Source organism: Bos indicus x Bos taurus, chromosome 12 (genome assembly GCF_003369695.1).
Source record: "Bos indicus x Bos taurus breed Angus x Brahman F1 hybrid chromosome 12, Bos_hybrid_MaternalHap_v2.0, whole genome shotgun sequence".
Taxonomy (NCBI): domain Eukaryota; kingdom Metazoa; phylum Chordata; class Mammalia; order Artiodactyla; family Bovidae; genus Bos; species Bos indicus x Bos taurus.
The window spans coordinates 72,658,048-72,680,219 of record NC_040087.1 but is presented as its reverse complement, the minus strand read 5'-3'; the positions used below and the strand labels follow the sequence as shown (position 1 = coordinate 72,680,219).

The 22,172-nt window shown below is 45.7% G+C and overlaps 1 protein-coding gene across 5 annotated transcripts in view; it reads left to right on the top strand.

Annotated features, from left to right (window-relative positions):
* Window positions 1-13,174: 13,174 nt before the first annotated feature.
* The window catches only part of DZIP1 (DAZ interacting zinc finger protein 1), a 50,676-nt gene continuing 41,678 nt past the window's right edge, over window positions 13,175-22,172 (top strand). The window contains exons 1-7 of one of the 5 annotated variants that reach the window (XM_027557828.1): window positions 13,250-13,512; window positions 14,258-14,355; window positions 14,712-14,734; window positions 14,810-14,925; window positions 15,726-15,954; window positions 16,042-16,644; window positions 20,061-20,145. In XM_027557828.1, the coding sequence (XP_027413629.1) occupies window positions 15,919-15,954; window positions 16,042-16,644; window positions 20,061-20,145 (724 nt within the window). In that variant the 5' untranslated portion in view covers window positions 13,250-13,512; window positions 14,258-14,355; window positions 14,712-14,734; window positions 14,810-14,925; window positions 15,726-15,918. Of the gene's footprint in view, window positions 13,513-14,257; window positions 14,356-14,711; window positions 14,926-15,725; window positions 15,955-16,041; window positions 16,645-20,060; window positions 20,146-22,172 lie in introns of all 5 variants that reach the window. The other 4 variants (XM_027557830.1, XM_027557831.1, XM_027557829.1 and 1 more) reach the window with 4 other exon arrangements.

The following is a 22,172-nucleotide window of genomic DNA, read 5'->3' as shown; positions in this document are numbered from 1 at the left end:
CATGAAATTAAAAGATGCTTGCTCCTTGGAAGAAAAGTTACGATCAACTTAGACAGCATATTCAAAAGCAGAGACATTACTTTGCCAAAAAAGGTCTGGCTAGTCAAGGCTATGGTTTTTCCAGTAGTCATGTATGGCTGTGAGAGTTGGACTATAAAGAAAGCTGAGCGCCGAAGAATTGATGCTTTTGAACTGTGGTATTGGAGAAGACTCTTGAGTGTCCCTTGGACTGCAAGGAGATCCAACTAGTCCATTCTAAAGGAAATCAGTCCTGAATATTCACTGGAAGGACTGATGCTGAAGCTGAAGCTCCAATACTTTGGCCACCTGATGCAAAGAACTGACTCATTTGAAAAGACCCTGATGCTAGGAAAGATTGAAGGTGGCAGGAGAAGGGGATGACAGAGGATGAGATGGTTGGATGGCATCACCGATTCAATGGACATGAGTTTGAGTAAAGTCCAGAGTTGGTGATGGACAGGGAGGCCTGGCCTGCTGCAGTCCATGGAGTCTCAAAGAATTGGACAGGACTCAGCCACTGAAATGACTGACAACCATTCTGGAAAACTTTGATAATGAGCTAAAAAGTTACACCTATATGGACTCAGTGACCTAGCAATGAATTCCACTTCTAGGTATTGGTCTTAGAGAAACGAAAACATATGTCCACAAAACATCTTGTACTGTAATGTGGCTTTATGTATAAGAGCCACAAATTGAACATACCTCCTCCATCAAAAGGAGAGTGGATTAAAAAATAAAACTGAAAAATTCATTCATATAATGATTTTTAAAAAGCAAACACATTGCATCAGAGATCAGATCAGTTCAGTCGCTCAGTCGTGTCCGACTCTTTGCGACCCCATGAATCGCAGCATGCCAGGCCTCCCTGTCTATCACCAACTCCCAGAGTTCACTCAGACTCACGTCCCAGTCAATGATGCCATCCAGCCATCTCATCCTCTGTCGTCCCCTTTTCCTCCTGCCCCCAATCCCTCCCAGCATCAGAGTCTTTTCCAATGAGTCAACTCTTTGCATGAGGTGGCCAAAGTACTGGAGTTTCAGCTCCAGCATCATTCCTTCCAAAGAAATCCCAGGGCTGATCTCCTTCAGAATGGACTGGTTGGATCTCCTTGCAGTCCAAGGGACTCTCAAGAGTCTTCTCCAACACCACAGTTCAAAAGCATCAATTCTTCGGCGCTCAGCCTTCTTCACAGTCCAACTCTCACATCCATACATGACCACAGGAAAAACCATAGCCTTGACTAGACGAACCTTTGTTGGCAAAGTAATGTCTCTGCTTTTGAATATGCTATCTAGGTTGGTCATAACTTTTCTTCCAAGGAGTAAGCGTCTTTTAATTTCATGGCTGCAGTCACCATCTGCAGTGATTTTGGAGCCCAGAAAAATAAAGTCTGACACTCTTTCCACTGTTTCCCCATCTATTGCTCATGAAGTGATGGGACCGGATGCCATGATCTTTGCTTTTTGAATGTTGAGCTTTAAGCCAACTTTTTCACTCTCCTCTTTCACTTTCATCAAGAGGCTTTTGAGTTCCTCTTCACTTTCTGCCATAAGGGTGGTGTCATCTGCATATCTGAGGTTATTGATATTTCTCCCGGCAATCTTGATTCCAGATTGTGTTTCTTCCAGTCCAGCGTTTCTCATGATGTACTCTGCATAGAAGTTAAATAAACAGGGTGACAATATACAGCCTTGACAAACTCCTTTTCCTATTTGGAACCAGTCTGTTATTCCATGTCCAGTTCTAACTGTTGCTTCCTGACCTGCATACAGATTTCTCAAGAGGCAGGTCAGGTGGTCTGCTATTCCCATCTCTTTCAGAATTTTCCACCGTTTATTATGATCCACACAGTCAAACTTTGGCATAGTCAATAAAGCAGAAATAGATGTTTTTCTGGAACTCTCTTGCTTTTTCGATGATCCAGTGGATGTCGGCAATTTGATCTCTGGTTCCTCTGCCTTTTCTAAAACCAGCTTGAACATCTGGAAGTTCACGGTTCACATATTGCTGAAGCCTGGCTTGGAGAATTCTGAGCATTACTTTACTAGCGTGTGAGATGAGTGCAATTGTGCAGTACTTTGAGCATTCTTTGGCATTGCCTTTCTTTGGGATTGGAATGAAAACTGACCTTTTCCAGTCCTGTGGCCACTGCTGAGTTTTTCAAATTTGCTGGCATACTGAGTGCAGCACTTTAACAGCATCATCTTTCAGGATTTGGAATAGCTCAACTGGAATTCCATCACCTCCACTAGCTTTGTTCATAGTGATGCTTTCTAAGGCCCACTTGACTTCACATTCCAGGATGTCTGGCTCTAGGTCAGTGATCACACCATCGTGATTATCTGGGTCGTGAAGATCTTTTTTGTACAGTTCTTCTGTGTATTCTTACCATCTCTTCTTAATATCTTCTGCTTCTGTTAGGTCCATACCATCTCTGTCCTTTATCGAGCTCATCTTTGCATGAAATGTTCCTTTGGTATCTCTGATTTTCTTGAAGAGATCCCTAGTCTTTCCCATTCTATTGTTTTCCTCTATTTCTTTGCACTGATAGCTGAAGAAGGCTTTCTTATCTCTTCTTGCTATTTTTTGGAACTCTGCATTCAGATGTTTATATCTTTCCTTTTCTCCTTTGCTTTTCACTTCTCTTCTTTTCACAGCTATTTGTAAGGCCTCCCCAGACAGCCATTTTGCTTTCTTGCATTTCTTTTCCATGGGAATGCTCTTGATCCCTGTCTCCTGTACATGTCACGAACCTCATTCCATAGATCATCAGGCACTCCATCTATCAGATCTAGGCCCTTACATCTATTTCTCACTTCCACTGTATAATCATAAGGGATTTGATTTAGGTCATACCTGAATGGTCTAGTGGTTTTCCCTCCTTTCTTCAATTTAAGTCTGAATTTGACAATAAGGAGTTCATGGTCTGAGCCACAGTCAGCTCCTGGTCTTGTTTTTGCTGACTGTAGAGAGCTTCTCCATCTTTGGCTGCAAAGAATATAATCAATCTGATTTCGGTGTTGACCATCTGGTGATGTCCATGTATAGAGTCTTCTCTTGTGTTGTTGGAAGAGGGTGTTTGTTATGACCAGTGCATTTTCTTGGCAAAACTCTATTAGTCTTTGCCCTGCTTCATTCCGTATTCCAAGGCCAAATTTGCCTGTTACTCCTGGTGTTTCTTGACTTCCTACTTTTGCATTCCAGTCCCCTATAATGAAAAGGACATCTTTTTTGGGTGTTAGTTCTAAAAGGTCTTGTAGGTCTTCATAGAACCGTTCAACTTCAGCTTCTTCAGCGTTACTGGTTGGGGCATAGACTTGGATTACTGTGATATTGAATGGCTTGCCTTGGAAACGAACAGAGATCATTCTGTCATTTTTGAGATTGCATCCAAGTACTGCATTTCGGACTCTTTTGTTGACCATGATGGCCAGTCCATTTCTTCTGAGGGATTCCTGCCTGCAACAGTAGATATAATGGTCATCTGAGTTAAATTCACCCATTCCAGTCCATTTCAGTTCGCTGATTCCTAGAATGTCGACGTTCACTCTTGCCATCTCTTGTTTGACCACTTCCAATTTGCCTTGATTCATGGACCTGACATTCCAGGTTCCTATGCAATATTGCTCTTTACAGCATCGGACCTTGCTTCTATCACCAGTCACATCCACAGCTGGGTATTGTTTTTGGTTTGGCTCCATCCCTTTATTCTTTCTGGAGATATTTCTCCACTGATCTCCAGTAGCATATTGGTCACCTACTGACCTGGGGAGTTTCTCTTTCAGTATCCTATCATTTTGCCTTTTCATACTGTTCATGGGGTTCTCAAGGCAAGAATACTGAAGTGGTTTGCCATTCCCTTCTCCAGTGGACCACATTCTGTCAAATCTCTCCACCATGACCCGCCCACCTTGGGTTGCCCCACGGGCATGGCTTAGTTTCATTGAGTTAGACAAGGCTGTGGTCCTAGTGTGATTAGATTGACTAGTTTTCTGTGAGTATGGTTTCAGTGTGTTTGCCCTCTGATGCCCTCTTGCAACACCTACTGTCTTACTTGGGTTTCTCTTACCTTGGGTGTGGGGTATCTCTTCACGGCTGCTCCTGCAAAGCGCAGCCATTGCTCCTTACCTTGGACGAGGGGTATCTCCTCACTGCTGCCCTTCCTGACCTTCAACGTGGGATAGCTCCTCTAGGCCCTCCTGTGCCGGCGCAGCCACAGCTCCTTGGACGTGGGGTTGGTCCAAAAATTTCTAATTTATTCTTGGAAATTTTTCTTACATGTTGATACATTTCTTCTTTTGCCTTATTTTCCTTTTCTCCCTTGGGAACTCTGAAATGAGTGTACCATTGCATATTTTACCTGTCTTTCACATGAGTTCTTTTTCTGCCAATTATTACTTTAATAAACATTTATAATGGGTCAGTCATTTCCAAACACACAGTGCTATGGGCAATTAGCAAAACTTATTTAAGAATAAAGCCAACAGATCAGCAGTTTTGGATATGCAAGAACACCAGAATATTGCTCCTACTAGTCATTTTTGAAGTTTTTTTTATTGTTTCATGTATCATTATATTGGTTCCAGGAAAAATACTCATGGAGGCTGCACTTGTGATCATAGTTTTTCAGGTATTATTTTAAATTCATTTAATGAGACCTGAGAGTCCCTTAGACTGCAAGGAGATCCAACCAGTCCATTCTGAAGCAGATCAGCCCTGGGATTTCTATGGAAGAAATGATGCTAAAGCTGAAACTCCAGTACTTTGGCCACTTCATGCGAAGAGTTGACTCATTGGAAAAGACTCTGATGCTGGGAGGGATTGGGGGCAGGAGGAGAAGGGGACGACAGAGGATGAGATGGGTGGATGGCATCACTGACTCGATGGACGTGAGTCTGAGTGAACTCCGGGAGTTGGTGATGGACAGGGAGGCCTGGCGTGCTGCGATTCACGGGGTCGCAAAGAGTCAGACACGACTGAGCGACTGAACTGAACTGAACTGAACTGAATGAGACCTGAGTGTGGAAACTGCAGCACCCATCTTCCACACACCAGGGCTGAGCTGGAAGAAGCTTGAGTGCCTAGTAACTTTGTGGAGCCACCCGTCGTCGAATTGCTTCTCTCTGGACTTATTTTTTAATATTTTAATTAATTGATTGATTTGACTGTGCCTGGTCTTGTTGCAGCACACATGCTCTTTAGTTTCAGCATGCACAATTTCTTTGTTATGGTGTGCAAAGTCTTAGTTGAGGCATATGGGATCTAGTGCCCTGACCAGAGATTGCACCTGTGCCCCTCTGCTTTGGGAACGTGAAGTCTTAGCCACTGGACCACCAGGGAAGTCCTTAGACTTTCTTTAAATGAGATAAACATATATCCTATTCTTTAAAAAGTTGCATAGCTAGTACAAAATATCTTCATGAATGCTTTATGCAGAGTCCCCAGTTTGTATCCACGCTTCACAGGCCCATCATTGCTGTCAGTTAACAGAATCGTTTTCTGTTGCCGATGAGCAAAGAAATTTAACTAATATGGAAATTGGTGCCTGAGAACAGGCACTCTTGGGGAAATGTGGGACGTCTGGAATTATTTGACTAAAATGAGGTAAAAAGAATCTGAGACTCCGATTAACATTCACCGAAACAGTTTGTCCACTAAGGTTGGGGCTAAGTAGTGATCAACTTTAAAAGGAAGAATGCTGGACAACTAGGCATACTGACCTTTCTTCATCTTATGTATAACTTAAGAGAAAAGGATCAAATCTCAACATTTCACATTGGCAATATTCCAGGTCTTTCTATGATTTGGATGAAAAAAATCAATTTTCACCTAAAGCTGTAAGATAGCAAACATACAAAACCTACCCCCGAAATGGGTTTTGTGAGTTAGGTTCACATTCATTCTATGAAGGTTGGAGAACTGATGAGAAGACAGTGGATCCTGACAAGTGGAAAGGGTGACATTTAAGAGGATTTGTAAAACTGAATGCAGTGGTGGTTTTCAAAGTGGGGTCCCTAGACCAATGGCATCACCTGGGAACTTGTTATGGAGGCAAAATTTCTAGCTCCAGCCCTGATCTACTAAATGTGAAACTCTACTGGTAGGTACAGCTATTTGTGTTTTAGCAAGTCTTTCAGGAAATGCTGATGAAAGTTTGAGAGCATCTGAAAGTTTGAGAAGAGCTGAAGTCCTCAGCCATCCAGAAATAACTCCTCCCTCTGCTAAGAGTCGGACATGACTGAGTGACTTCACTTTCACTTTTCACTTTCATGTACTGGAGAAGGAAATGGCAACCCACTCCAGTGTTCTTGCTTGGAGAATCCCAGGGACAGAGGAGCCTAGTGGGCTGCCGTCTATGGGGTCACACAGAGTCGGACACGACTGAAGTGACTTAGCAGCAGCAGCAGCAGCTTTCTTTGGCAGAGAAAGCTTTGCTACCTTTGCAGGTGAGAACAGATCATTTTCCTCTCAGGAGCCAAGCCACACTGTTGCTATGGCAACAGAATACCAATTTAGCATCACCAGGGGGTGGGGTGGGGAGTGGGTGAGACAATCTGAAAGAACATTGGTATGGAAGATTTAGAAATCTAGATGGTGTAGGAATTTGCTAATTTATACCCCCCTCCCCAAACTGGGAGAATGTTTATGGGAATAGATTTTGAGGTTTCTAGATCAAGAAGCACTGTTGCTAATTTGGATGGGGCTGAATGTATTGGTAGATATGGCCCTTCCCAGAGGTTGTGTATTCATCGTATGAAAAGTTGGGAGAAAGACTTCAAAGCAGATGTGCACTGAACTTTGTCCCACGATCAATTAAATCTTCAAAGTCAGAGACCCTTTAACAAGGAATGAATTCAAAGATTTCAGGAAAAGGGAATAAAGGATTGGATGCTGCTGCTGCTGCTGCTGCTAAGCCGCTTCAGTCATGTCCGACTCTGTGCGACCCCATAGACGGCAGCCCACCAGGCTCCCCGGTCCCCGGGATTCTCCAGGCAAGAACACTGGAGTGGGTGCCGTTTCCTTCTCCAATGCAGGAGATGAAAAGTGAAAGTGAAGTCACTCAGTTGTATTCGACTCTTCACGACCCCATGGACTGCAGCCTACCAGGCTCCTCCGTCCGTGGGGTTTTCCAGGCAAGAGTACTGGAGTGGGGTGCCATCGCCTTCCAGGCACCTCTTCACCACATCTTTGATATAAACTTTTAGTAATAAAAACAGCATCAGTATGGCTTTAGTGTAGGAAGTAGAAGCCACTCTAGGTAGTTAAAGCAGCAAGGTGTGTGCATGGATGCAGGCTCGGTCGTGCCTGCCTCTTTGAGACCCCATGGACTGTAGCCTACCAGCTACTCTGTCCATAGCACTTTTCAGGCAAGAAATACTGGAGTGGGTTGCCATTTCCTACTCCAGGAGATCTTCCTAATCCAGGGATCGAACCTGCATCTCAGGATATTTGCACCTAATTAGATACTTGCAAAATCATAGAAAGGGATAGAGCAGTTTGGGGTGGGGAACAGTAGCATTGGGACTTTTAGGTTTGGGAGTTTAATCCTCTGATTGAAAAAACCCAGTGCAGTCACTACTGTCTCAACAGCCACTTGACATGACGAAAGTTTTGACTAGACATAGAATTCTGCTGCTCCCTTTACCCACTGACACCCTGGACACCCTGAGGCATATGACTTTGCTTGCCAGCAAAAATTATAGCAGGAAAATCGCTTCTGTCTCACTTCTGTCTTCAAGTGAAATCATTCAAGTGAATGATTAATTCAAGTGAATCATTCAAGTGAAAGTGAAAGTCGCTCAGTTGTGTCCAACTCTTTGTGACCCCATGGACTATACAGTCCATGGAATTTTCCAGGCCAGAATACTTGAGTGGGCAGCCTTTCCCTTCTCCAGGGGATCTTCCCAACCCAGGGATCAAACCCAGGTCTCCCGCACTGCAGGCAGATTCTTTACCACTGAGCCACTGGGGAAGCCCTGGTTGTGATTAAATTCATCAGGGGATCCAAAGTATGACATTTAAATACAAGTTCTTATCTGATTTGTAGGACCCTTCCCATCCCACTCAAAACACCAGGACTGAGCCACACCTTCCATGAAAGTTAGGTTTGGGTTTTGTTTTTAACTCATCTTCCAGGTCCAAGTCAGTTTAAGGCAACACATAAATGGTTCCATTGAATTGTTAAGTTGAGACTGCCACAAAATCATTTTCTCTACTTAAGCCACCCGGGAACAAAGAAAGAGATATGATGGTACTGGTTGCAACGTGGTTTCAAAATATGGCCTCAAAATCTTTGATGCTTCCTTCCTTCAAAAGGCAAACATGATTCCTTTCCTCTTGGGTGTAGGTCAAACCTAGGGACTCAATTCTAATGAGCAAATTTCCCTCTAAGCTCCATTTTCACTGCATCTCACACATTTAAAAAAGTTGTGTTTCTATTTAGTTCCAAATGCTTTTAAATTTCTCTTGAGATTTCTTCTCTGACCCATATATTACCTAGAAATGTTGGTTAATCGCCAAATATTGGGGAATTTTCCAGCTATCTTTCTGCTACTGATTTCTAGTTTAATTCTATTGAGGTCTGAGGACATATGTCACATGATTTCTATTCTCTCATGTTTGCTAAGGTGTGTTTGATAGCCCAGAATGCAATATATCTTTTTTAACGTTTCATGCAAGTTTGAGAAGAACGTGCATTCTCATGTTTTTCAGTTCAGTTCAGTCGCTCAGTCATGTCCAACTCTTTGTGACCCCATGAACCACAGCATGCCAGGCCTCCCTGTCCATCACCAACTCCCGGAGTCCACCCAAACCCAAGTCCATTGAGTTGGTGATGCCATCTAACCATCTCATCCTCTGTCATTCCCTTCTCCTCCTGCCCTCAATCTTTCCCAGAATAAGGTCTTTTCAGATGAGTCGGCTCTTTGCATCAGGTGGCCAAAGTACTGGAGTTTCAGCTTCAACATCAGTCCTTCCAATGAACACCCAGGACTGAACTCCTTTAGAATGGACTGGTTGGATCTCCTTGCAGTCCAAGGGACTCTCAAGAGCCTTCTCCAACACCACAGTTCAAAAGCATCAATTCTTCCGCACTCAGCTTTCTTTATAGTCCAACTCTCACATCCATACCTGACCACTGGAAAAACCATAGCCTTGACTAGATGGACCTTTGTTGGCAAAGTAATATCTCTGCTTTTGAATATGCTATCTAGGTTGGTCATAACTTTCCTTCCAAGGAGCAAGTGTCTTTTAATTTCATGGCTGCAATCACCATCTGCAGTGATTTTGGAGCCCCCAAAAATAAAGTCAGCCACTGTGTCCACTGTTTCCTCATCTGTTTGCCATGAAGTGATATGACAGGATGCCATGATCTTAGTTTTCTGAATGTTGAGCTTTAAGCCAACTTTTTCACTCTCCTCTTTCACTTTCATCAAGAGGCTCTTTAGTTCTTCAGTTTCTGCCATAAGGGTGGTGTCATCTGCATATCTGAGGTTATTGATATTTCTCCCGGCAGTCTTGATTCCAGCTTGTGCTTCCTCCAGTCCAGCGTTTCTCATGATGTACTCTGCATATAAGTTAAATAAGCAGGGTGACAATATACAGCCTTGACGTACTCCTTTTCCTATTTGGAACCAGTCTGTTATTCCATGTCCAGTTCTAACTGTTGCTTCCTGACCTGTATACAGGTTTCTCAAGAGGCAGGTCAGGTGGTCTGGTATTCCCATTTCTTTCAGAATTTTCCACAGTTTATTGTGATCCACACAGTCAAAGGCTTTGGCATAGTCAATAAAGCAGAAATAGATGTTTTTTTCTGGAACCCTCTTGCTTTTTCCATGATCCAGTGGATATTGGCAATTTGATCTCTGGTTCCTCTGCCTTTTCTAAAACCAGCTTGAATGCAGTATTTTATAATTGCCAATCAGATCAGGTTGATTGATAATACTATTCCGGTCAATTTGTCCTAGGTGATTTATTTATTGTTAAAGAGGGATGTTGAAATCTCCAAGTGTAATTGTAGATTTGTCTATTTCTCTTTGCAGTTATGTTTTACCTCATTTATTTTCATAAATGAAAATAAATTCTGTTCTTACGTACATACAAGTACATACATACCTGTTTAGTATTATGTCTTCTTGGAACATTGACCCCCTTCAACATTATACAATATTCCTCTTAATCCCTGAACATTTTTCTTGTTCTGAGGTCTCCTTCATCTGAAACTAATTCAGCTGTTCTAGATTTCTTTTGAATTATGATGTATCTTTTTCCATCCCTTTACTTTCACACTATATTAAGTTTTATATTTGCAGTGACTTTTCTTATAGATAACAGACTGTTGGGTCTTTGTTTTGTTTTTTTCATCCACTTTGAGAAGGCTCTGTTTTTTAATTGTTTAATTTAGACTATTCACATATAAAATGATTATTAATATCATTGGGTTAATATCTTCCATGTTTGCAAATGTTTCCATGCATAGAAACATGGAAGTTCATTCCGCTTATTCTTTCTTTTTGCCCCCTTTTCCTGCCTTTTCTGTTTCTAATGGAGCAGTTTATATCATTCCATTTATCTCCTCTCTTAGCATATTAATCATACTACTCTTTTAAATTTGTTAATGGTTGCCCTAGAGAGTTTGCAGGGCTTCCCCAGTGGCTCAGCTGTAAAGAATCCATCTCGAAGGCAGGAGGCACAGGAGGCAGAGGTTTGATCCCTGAATTGGGAAGATCCCATGAAGGAGAGCTTGGCAACCCACTCCAGTATTCTTGCCTGCAGAATTCCATGGACAGAGGAGCTGGGCGGGCTACAGTCCATGGGATTGCAAAGAATCTCACAGCAACTAACAAAACAATATTCTTTACCTTCAAGCCCCCAATCCAATTGACTTTCCTTTATGTGGCAGGTCAGCCTGAGTTGGCAGAGGGTTCTACCTGGAGCTAAGCCGCTAGCCTTTAAGACCACAAATTTCCCAGACGGAAAATCATGTTTGCCCCTGTCATGACACGGGGCTGTGTTGTGAGAAATCTGGGTGTGTCATTGGTTCATCTTACTTCTTCCAATTCTGCATATGTGCCATAATATACTCAGAGTTGCGAGTGGGAATACCCATAACGCAAAAGGTGCATCATCAAATCATGTTGATGAAGTTATCATCCTATGCGCGTGCACAACACAACTCCCCCAACCCCCCACGAAGTGCTACAAAATACAGACTTGGCAAAGCAGTGGCCAAGCAAAGTTATGACCAGCCTAGATAGCATATTGAAAAGTAGAGACATTACTTTGCCAACAAAGGTCCATCTAGTCAAGGCTATGGTTTTTCCAGTGGTCATGTATGGATGTGAGAGTTGGCCTGTGAAGAAAGCTGAGCGCTGAAGAATTGATGCTTTTGAACTGTGGTTTTGGAGAAGACTCTTGAGAGTCCCTTGGACTGCAAGGAGATCCAACCAGTCCATTCTAAAGGAGATGGGTCCTGGGATTTCTTTGGAAGGAATGATGCTGGAGCTGAAACTCCAGTACTTTGGCCACCTCATGCAAAAAGTTGACTCATTGGAAAAGACTCTGATGCTGGGAGGGATTGGGGACAGGAGGAAAAGGGGACGACAGAGGATGAGATGGCTGGATGGCATCACTGACTCGATGGACGTGAGTCTGAGTGAACTCTGGGAGTTGGTGATGGACAGGGAGGCCTGGCATGCTGCAATTCATGGGGTTGCAAAGAGTCAGACACGACTGAGCGACTGAACTGAACTGGCCATGTCTCCTTCACATTGCCTGAAATTTCTATCTAGAAATCTTTACTCATACTACTTTGGAATATTTTTATGGGATTGTGGATCTTTCAAATTTAAGCATTGAATTGAAATTGAACAAATTAAAAAAACAAAAACCGCTAAGGCTGTCCCGCGCGCGTCCTTTCGCTTCCTGTCCAACCTCTGTGCCCCCATGGACTATAGCCCACCATGCTCCTCTGTCCATGGGTTTCTCCAGGCAAGAATACTGGAATGGGTAGCCATGCCCGTCTTCAGAGGGTCTTCCTGACCCTAGGATAGAGCCCATCTCTTCTGTATTGCAGGTGGATTCTTTACCCACTGAGCCACCTGGGAAGCCCAAGACCTTATGACTTTAAGTAAAAATTAAAACAAGGAAGGAATTCAACATAAATACATACTGAGCTATTACTATGTTTGAAGCCTCATGCTAAATAGTCTATAAAGCAAATTCCATCAAGGAGAAACACAAGGAAAGGCCTTTTACAGTAACATCAGTTCAGTCACTCGGTCGTGTCCGACTCTTTGCGACCCCATGAATTGCAGCACACCAGGCCTCCCTGTCCATCACCAACTCTCGGGATTCACTCAAACTCAAGTCTATTGAGTCAGTGATAGCATCCAGCCATCTCATCGTCTGTCGTCCCCTTCTCCTCCTGCCCCCAATCTCTCCCAACATCAGCGTCTTTTCCAATGAATAACATCCAACAAAAATTCTGTAGTTACTCCTTTCTAACTGAAGAACAATTTTGCTTCAACAGGCACTAAGATTTTGCAAAAGATGCACTAAGATTTCTCAACCCGGGTCAACCTCAAGGTTGTTAAGGGTTATTCATTATTTAAAAATATGGAATTTTGTCCCATTGTTAGAGACCGTGTTCCATTTTTAGCTTCAAAGATAGTCACCTTGCTCTTGACCCAGGACATCCATCCCCTCTACCCCACTGACAAGCTTCCTGTCAACAGAGATCCGTGCTTTTCGCCCTAAAATGGGCATAACCAAAAGAGAAGGGAAATCACGTGCCAAGGCACAGAAATCTTAAATTACTGTGTGCTTTGCCACATCGTCTTTAATCCGGTTTTCCCAAGGTTGTATTAGCTAGACTCTTTAAGGTCTCTTGCATCTGCAGACTACTGAGATTAAAACGTATCTCTTCTTAGAAGGAATTCACATAAAGCTCCTACCTCTATGGGAAATTAGCTAGCTGAGGCTTTAGGCTAACCACAGGGTAGGAGTGAATCTGGTCTCTCTTTGAAAAACCTTCCAGGGGCTAGCATCCCCCGCCAGCAACAGAGCGCGCCTAGGTACCACGTGTCTGCACCAACAGCGGGATTGGCCCAGCGCATTTTAGCTCTGCGGTCTAGACTCGCACGGTCCCGCCCAGCTGCCAGAGGAGCCTGGAGGCCGAGAGAAGAAGCTGGAGGGAGATCGCGGAGGGGAGGGGGCGGGAGGGGGGTGGGGGATCCGGAGGCGCCCGTGCCCGGGAATCTGGGAGGGCTCGGAGCGGCGCCAGGCGGCTCGCCTCGCCACAACTTGCCCTGAACACACAGGACTCACCCTGCGCCCTGGAAGAAGGAGCCGGCCCACCGCTTCCCGCTTGGCTGCTCCTCGGCCTCCACGGGCCCGCCTGCGCCAGCAGCACCCCTAGAATCTGCGTCCCCAGCCTTGCCCCCGTCCGCCTGCAGCGCCCGGCGCCCGCCCAGGAGCGCGCGGCTGGGGTGAGTCCGGGATGCGCCAGGCGTGCAGGGGAGGCCGGAGCATCTCGGTGCCCGCGAAGCCATGGCCTCCTCCGTCTTTTTCGCCGAAGCGAGCCAAGGCAACAGACCCCGAGGGCCTGCCTGCCGCAATCCTCACTCCCCGTTTGTCTTGCCTTCAAGGGGCGGCGCCGAGGCCCCACTGGAGCCCGCGTTCCCGGGCCTTTGTCTTTGTGGGTTCGGCGGGTCGGCCCAGCGGTGCGCCCGGGGCAGGAGAGGCTGCACCCGGCTGGCGGCCCCGCTGAGGCTTGGGGGCCAGAGGGAATGGGAAAGCGGGCCCCCTTCTTTCCTGCTCCGGCCATCTTGCGACTCAGATTCAGCCTAGGGGCCAGGGTGGCCAACCACGCGGCGCTCGGGGCCAGGCTGGTGGCGGGGAGCGGAGATGAGCGCCTCGGGGTCCCGCGCACCTCCTCCCCCGAATGCAGTGGGAGCGCGCAGAGAGACCCCCACCTTCATTTCCAAGGGCTTGAACCCAGATCAGATCAGATCAGTCGCTCAGTCGTGTCTGACTCTTTGCCACCCCATGAATCGCAGCACGCCAGGCCCAGAGCCCGGGTGAATTCCCCTAACAGGCCAGAGGCACAGGAAATACGAGGGACAGGGGCCGGGAGCTGACGTTTTACATAAAGAAGCGCCTAATTCATTCGGATCATCCTTTATCCACGTGTCCTTTTGGCAAATTCTTAACACCTTTTCTCTGCCTGACTAGGTGCTGGGGATATAACGGTGAGCAAAAGAGACCACCGCCCTTGTTCCCGCTGATCCTGCAGCCCAGTGGATGGAGTCCATGGTACCCAGACCTTCCAGGTTGGTGTCCTGACGCCTTTCAAGCAGACTGGGAAACTGAGGCCTAGGGCTGATATAACTTGTTCTGGGTCTGCAAGTGGAAGAATCAGACCCTGAAGCTAGATCTGTAAGATTTGTATGCTGGCTGCAGTGAATCGGTAATAGCTCTTTTCCCCCCAAAAAATCCCATTCAAAATTATTGGGATGTATGGTTTCTGTGAAGTCTTATGAAGTGTATGCTTAAATTTTTGGATGCTTTCATGTGGACTTATTTGTAGTTCTCAGTGTTTGGAAAGGGCCGGATATGGTTGATATTACAACGTTGCTTCCAGTTACTCTCAACTGTATTTTCCTTTCTTCTCTTCTTTGGCTGTTAGGAAAGACAGAAATTTTCCTGATGGTTGGTCCAAACAGGGACTCCCTGGTGGACTGAGGGATGGTTGGCTTTTCCTCAGTTCATGCATCTCTGTGGTAGCCACAGGCAGCCCCCAGAAGACCTGGAGAATGAGAGGCCTAAGGTCTACAGGTTGCTGCTAGAAATATTTTAGCCCCTCCAGAAAACAGAATGCAGCTGCCACACAAGTTTGTAAGGTAAATACCAGGGCCCTTTAAAGTTTCCCCTCCATATAATTGTTTACATCTTCATGTTTTGAAAATGTATCCTTTTGAAAAGACAAGTAAAGTATTACACATTCTGGGAAGTTCTCTGGTTTGTAAGAGCTTTCCTGGTGGCTCAGATGGTAAAGAATCTGCCTGCAATGCAGGAGACCCGGGTTTGACCCCTGGGTCAGGAAGATCTCTTGGAGAAGGGAATAGCAACTCACTCCAGTCTTCCCTGGAGAATCCCATGGACAGGGGATCCTGGCAGGCTACAGCCCATGGAATTGCAAAGAGTCAGGCAGGAGACTAAAGGACTAACACACTCACATGCTCCATCAAATATAATTGACTACACTACAAATTTAATTCTTAAAACAACTATAAGTATACTATACAAAATGGACCCTTAATTTTCAGTGTACCACTCAATGAGTTTTGACAAATGTATATATATCCCTGGGTAATCAACAGCCCAATCAGAATAAAGAACATTTTTTATTATACCCCCAAAGTGTCTTCATGCCCTCTGGCAGCCAGCTCCCCTCCATCCCATTGATTTTTGCAAAGATTTGTGGCTTAACGTTTTTCTGAGCTGCGTGTGAAAGATGAGGATGAATGGCTATTTCTCATCCCAAAACCTAAGGCGAGGGTCAGAGGCTGGCGGCTAGGATGTGGTTCCCCAAGCCTTAGGGACTTGGAGGGTGGCATCTGGGGAACCGGGAAGTGTGTCCCCTGGAAGGGTGGTCCGCTGTCCTCTGGGGCCCACGACGACTTCTCCTCTGGTCCCGCAGGACTCTGGGCGCCCGCTGACCGCGCGCTGGCCGCCTCGCACTTCGCTCCAGGTGCCCGCCCGGGGCGCTGCCATAGCAACGGCCTGGACGCCCAGACCTTAGGCCGCCGCCGCCGGGACCCAGCCTTCTCCCGCTCCCGAGGGGTGGGGCGGCGGCGGCCCGGGCCGGGAAGACGGGACTGCCCCCTCCCCCGATGCCAGCGGAGGCGGCGGATTTGCTTCCAAGCATGGTAAGGAGCCGGGAACCCGGGGATGCCCGCCTGCCGATGCGGCGGGGCGGGGTGGGGGAAACGATGGCGGAGCGGCGGGACCCCCAGCTCCCTCCGCCTCCCCGCGCTTCTGTCTCCTTCCCGCAGCCCTTTCAGAAGCACGTCTACTACCCGCTCGCCTCCGCCGGCGGCCTGGAGGAACCCGACGCCTCCGCAGCGGCCGCGGCGGGCGGGGCGGCCATGGCCTGTGGTCCCCCCAGCGCGGCGTCGGGCCCCCTGCCCTTCTTCCAGTTCCGCCCGCGCCTGGAGAGCGTGGACTGGCGGCGGCTGAGCGCCATCGACGTGGACAAGGTGGCGGGCGCCGTGGACGTGCTCACGCTGCAGGAGAACATCATGAACATCACCTTCTGCAAGCTGGAGGATGAGAAGTGCCCTCACTGCCAGTCGGGCGTGGACCCGGTGCTGCTGAAGCTCATCCGCCTGGCGCAGCTCACCATCGAGTACCTGCTGCACTCGCAGGAGTTCCTCACCTCGCAGCTGCACGGCCTGGAGGAGCGGCTGCGCCGGAGCCTGGCCGAAGGCGAGCACAGCAAGAAGCTCCTCACCAAGCAGGCCGGCGAGATCAAGCTGCTCAAGGAAGAGTGTAAACGCAGGAAGAAGTTGATCTCCACCCAGCAGCTGATGATCGAGGCCAAAGCCAGCTATTACCAGGTGGGACGCTGCCTCGCGATTGGCCCTTAAAACCCTCAGTGCCTACTGGTTGGGATATTGAGAGTCCTTTCCTATAGCCCTGCCCTTTTTTTGTTTAAGATTTGTTTAAATCAGGAGAAAGTACTCTTTAAGCGAAAGCGTACTTTTAACTAACAGATGACATGGCTCATTACCTTGTGTAGACTAACACGGGTTAATAATTTAACAAGCAGCCTTGTCTGCAGTGCTTTATTGAATTATCTAAAAGCTGGTGGTTCAAGAAGCTGTTTCCTCCTCCTAACAGGTATAATGAAAAATAAACCAGGTGCAAATTGCTGTTGAGGTTGGGCCCCAGATGATATGGAATGCTTGCATCTTGTGGATTCCCCCTCCCCCCCACTCATTTTTAAATTTTGAAATGTTTTAAAATTTACAGGAAGATTGCAAGAACAGTGCTATGACTTCTTATACCCTTCAACTAAATCCACCAATTATTGGCATTTGCGACATTGGCTTTATTTCCTCTGTCTCTGTATCATGCTATTACTGTTAAGCCATCTGGCAGTGAGTTGCAGAGTCCTAAATATTTCAGTGTATATATTTTCTAAGAAGAAGAATACTTGCTAGTATAACAGCACTGTTTAAAAATTTTTAAATTCTTGTCTTTTTGTTCTTAATCTCCAACTGTTTGTTCTTGAACCCAAGATAAATATTGTCATTTCTGAGTGTAATGAAGTCAGTGTATGTATCTTTTATGAATTAGGTGGAGAAAGGAAGAATCCTTGAAGATATCAAAGTAAGCAATAGACTGACTAGACTGATTTCACACCCAGTCATTTTGGCTAAATAGGACTGAACAGGCCTTAGTGGGTTTAGGGAATGGTGGAGCCAAAGCAGGAGAGAGTGTAGAGAAGTGGGTGTAGGTGCAGAAAGCAGTGTGATTAATTGTACTCAGGACCATCCCAATAGGCGCCTTGGGAGAAGTGTGCTTACACTAGGTGAACAGTCAGGAAAGAATCCTGTTAGAAAGGTTTAATGTTTAGCCTTGGGTACACAACCCCTAGGTGAAATCATCAATGATCCCGGATATCGATAATTGCCTATTTGTTTCATAAATGCTATTTAAAAACTAAATATTGATAAATAGTGTTGAGATGGTTCTCTAGAAACATATTATTGTAAAATGGATAGAATGGGTTCTGTTTAAAACCTTTGAAGACAGTGCAACTGGTTTTGATGTTAAGCAGTGAAACATTAAAACCTGTAACATAAAATTTTTATGTTTATAAACATTTTTTCATTCTTTTGGTTATCATAGAAATAGCTGTTAGATGAAGACTTTAAAATGTTAATGACATATGAAGATAATAAACTAATGGCACACTTTTATCAAATGAGTGGAACCTGCCAACTCTTGACCACTCAACAGACTCTCTGAGTGGTAGTGGTAGCTGTATGGTGTGCCCAGGGGGTGGCCAAGAAGAGGCAGGAAAGACCACACCACCTTTTCCTTCTTAGTGTATTTAGTGTAGGTATACTCTGCCCTCTATTAAGTGACTTGCCATTGTCTCTTTGTGGAGTTCTTGAGCTGTGAGAGCATTTAGGGTGACAACTCCAGAGTTATTCTACTTGGGTTTGAATCCCAGCTATTCCTCTGCACAAGTCATTTAACTTCTAAACCTTAGTTTCCTCATCTGGAAAACAAGAGCCTTAGTAGCAGAATCCCAGGAGATAATGCATGTATAGCATGAGGTGGTCGGTTTAGGTGGTTTAGTCGCTAAGTTGTGTCTGACTCTTGCGACCCCATGGACTGTAGCCCTCCAGTCTCCTCTGTCTGTTCTCCAGGCAAGAATACTGGAGAGGGTTGCCATTTCCTTCTCCAACAGCATGAGGAAGGCTCAGTAAATAGCATCTGACAAGTAGATGTTGATATCTGCGGGGGCTTCTCCATAGTGAGCTGTGGTTACCTGTGGTCTATGCCTTTGTGATATAATTATAATGAATAAGCGTAAGGCAAAACCTGAAAAGGAAAGCATGTAAATAACACAGTAGGATTGAAGCAGCAAAATCCAGACTGAGAGAAACTCAGCAGGACAAATGTTCATTTTCTTTATCAAGAAAGTTATAAGGAAAAGAGAGCTGGTGGTTCAACCTATAGACTAACAGAGAATTAAGAGACAAAACAACTAATTGCAAGATATAACTTTATTTGGGTCCTGATTCAAAACAAAGTGCAAAGGATATCCCTGGTGGTCCAGTGGCTAAGACCCTGTGCTCCCAGTGCGGGGGGCCCAGGTTCTGTCCCTTGTCAGGGAACTAGATTCCACATGCCACAGCTAAGACCTGGTACAGTCAAATAAATAATAAAAATAAATAATTATTTTTTTTAAAAACTGCAAAAATGTTTTCTAAGCCAATGTGTGAAATATTGGGAAAAAATAAATGGTTGGATATTTGTCAATAATTAAGGAATTTACACATTTTAAAAGGTGGGATGATAATATTATGATTGTATTAAAAGAAAATCCTTTTGGAGATAGATTTTGAAATATTGGCAGATGAAATACATAATATTCAGGATTTACTAAGAATAGTCCTGGGGAAGGATATAGATGAACAAGTTGATTTTTTTTTTTTTTTTGGTTTAAAAATTATGTTAAAAGATAGAGAATAGAGATATTAGTAAGATTGGTTTTTTTCAGTAAGTTCATCTTAGGAGGCCAAATATTCCTAAGCATGTGATCAATGTTAATGCTGGGCTCTGGGGATAAACCTGTGAATAAAGAGAAGAGAGTTCATACTCTCAGGAAGCTGAGATGCTAGATCCTAGAGGAACTGGACAGGAAATAAGAAGCAAAGGAAGTAACTAAAGCTGATAATATTAAGTGGTGAGATGGACAATGATGCAAACAAGACAGTGCCTGGCAGGGAGCTTATCCAGGAAGATTTCTTAAGGACATGCAGCACAGCCCCAGCATGGAAGAGGTTCCATAAACGACATCTCGAATGTTGGGAAGGAGCCAGACTTTCATTGGAAAGTCTGGGGAAAGTTCAGGCAGGGACTGGCCAATGCAGAGTGTCTGAAGCTGGGCAGCATGAGGGACAGGAAGAAGGCTGGCACAGGTAGAGTGTCATGGACAAGTTGGTGCTGTTGGGCTGGGAACCACCTGTATAACAGGAGCATCCTCAGGGGTTCCAGAAACCACCATGATGGGCTCTGTTAACAGAGATGGTTTTCACTGGCATGCGTTCAGTTTGGGAAGAACACCCTGGTTGTAAATGTCTTTTTAGTTATGGTTTCAGCATCACTTGCCAGGGTGGTATCTCTTGGGGAAAAGCCCCCAAGAGGGAGTGCTTCAGGTACCCAGATTTTAATTCAAATTAGGTGGAGGGGCACTTGTTAGAGACACTTGGATTCATTGCTCTCTCCTTTTCAGTGCCATTTTTGTGACAAGGCCTTTATGAACCAAGCTTTCCTACAAAGTCATATTCAGCGCCGCCACCCGGAAGATTCGCATCTTGGTAAGTAGTGAGCTCTGCTTCAAAGAGCTATTTTCTTTAGCCTTATAATAAAGGTACTATTTCTGGTAGCTTTTTCTTTTTTCAGCGAGACATGGCCCAAAGCATCTCTCAATCCTTTTAAAAGAAAGCGTCATAGTCCTTGTTTGAACACTCGTTAAGTGAATATTGATCCCCTGTGATGTGCCATGCACTGCATTAGGGCTCAAGGATGCAGCCATAAGCAAAACAGACCCTGTCTGGCTCTCTTACATCCTAATAGAGGGGATGGAGGAGTTACATCTAAACAAATGAGTGATGTTTTCAAGTGGCGGCAAGTGCAATGAAGAAAATAAAGTAGGAGAATGGGACTGAGAGTGACTCCTGGTGGTCAGCCATGGCCTCATTAAGGAGGTGATATTTGATCAGAAACCAGAATGATGAGGGGGTCCTGGCATGCAGGAAATCTAGGAAATGAAGATCTCAGGCAAAGGGAATTCTCACTGTCAGCTGTGTTTGGGGGGGCGGGGCAGGCCGGTGTGTTTGGGGAACAGATAAAAGTTTGGTGGAGCAGAGTGAGCAGAGGTGGGCTAGGAAGGGGCCAGGTCACGTAGGGCCTCAAATGCCCTGGGTAGGAATGTGGGTGATATAACCGATATAATGAGAAGCCACTGGAGGATTTTAAGTTGGAGGGGTACGGATATGATGTAATTTGGACTGGTATTTTTATATTTTTTTGGCTGAGCCACTCAGCTTATGGGATCTTAGTTCCCTGACCAGGGATCCAAAGCACTGCCAGTGAAAGCACCAAGTCCTAACCATGGGATGGCCATGGAATTCCCTCCAATTTGTACCTTTACACGACCCGTCTAGTAGTGGGCGGGGAACAGACAGTAGGGACGGAGGTGGAAGCAGGTTGAAGCATGAGGAGGCTGCAACAGGTAGCCCAGGGGAGAGAGGGTGGCAGCCGGACCAGGACGGGAGGTGGGAGACGTGGAGATGGAGAGGGTTTATTCTGGACACAGAGCTGTGACTCCACGTAGGAGCTGGAGATGAAGTAAAGATGATCCTGGGCTTCTGTCCTGTACAAATGGGTGAATGGTTATCATGTTTACTGAGGGGAGGACCAGGAGGGGAGCACATTGAGGGAGGAAGAAGGAAGGGGAATCTGGGTTGGCCATGGGTACACTCAAGTCACACATATAGTCGCCGTGCATATGAGGATGCTGGAGGTCAAGGTAGAGGCCCAGGCTGGAGATAAAAACCTGGGAGTCGTTAGCAAAACTGGGCTGGATGAGGTCACTTGAAAAGAGAAGACAACTCAGGGCCAGTCCCACACTCGGAGCCCAGGAGGAGCAGCTGACAGTGAGAAGTTGAAGTGATGGAGGCAGGAGGGAAGTGGAGAGTGTGTTGTCATGGAAACCAAGAGGCATGAGGGTTTCAAGAAGGAGGTAGTGACCCCCAATGATCTTGAGGCACAGAGTAAGATGAAGACCGAGAAGTGACCATTGTTTTCCCAGTGGCCGTTGGTGGCCTTGACATGGCCTCAGCGAACTGCTGGGGACAAAAGCTGGACTGGAGTGAGCTGAACTGAGGATCCGGCAAGGAAGTGGTCATGTCGATTACAGCCATTTATTTCAGTAATGTTTGCTGGGAGAGAAAGCAGGGACAGGAGGCAGTATCTGGAGGGAAAGTGGGACCAAGGGGAGAGTATTGTCTTATTTGCAGTGGGAGATACTAAGATGTGTTTGGGTGCCAGTGTGAATTAACCAGTGCCTAGAGGGGCTAATTGAAGGAGCAGAAAAGGGGAGGGGCTCTGTGGCTTGCAAGGAACCAGGTTTGCAACTAATCTAAATGTTCTCAGAAGCAAAGAATGCAAGGCCTATTTCTCCATGAGCAGATCAGAGCAACTCTACAGATTGCCACAGTAATCCATGGAAATGCTCATTAGATCTAAATGTTTTTGGTAGCTGGACGTTTATATTTCTAGCTTGTTACTCACTACCTACCTGTACCTGCTTTTCCCTCCCTTTTGGGCTTATTTCCATTTC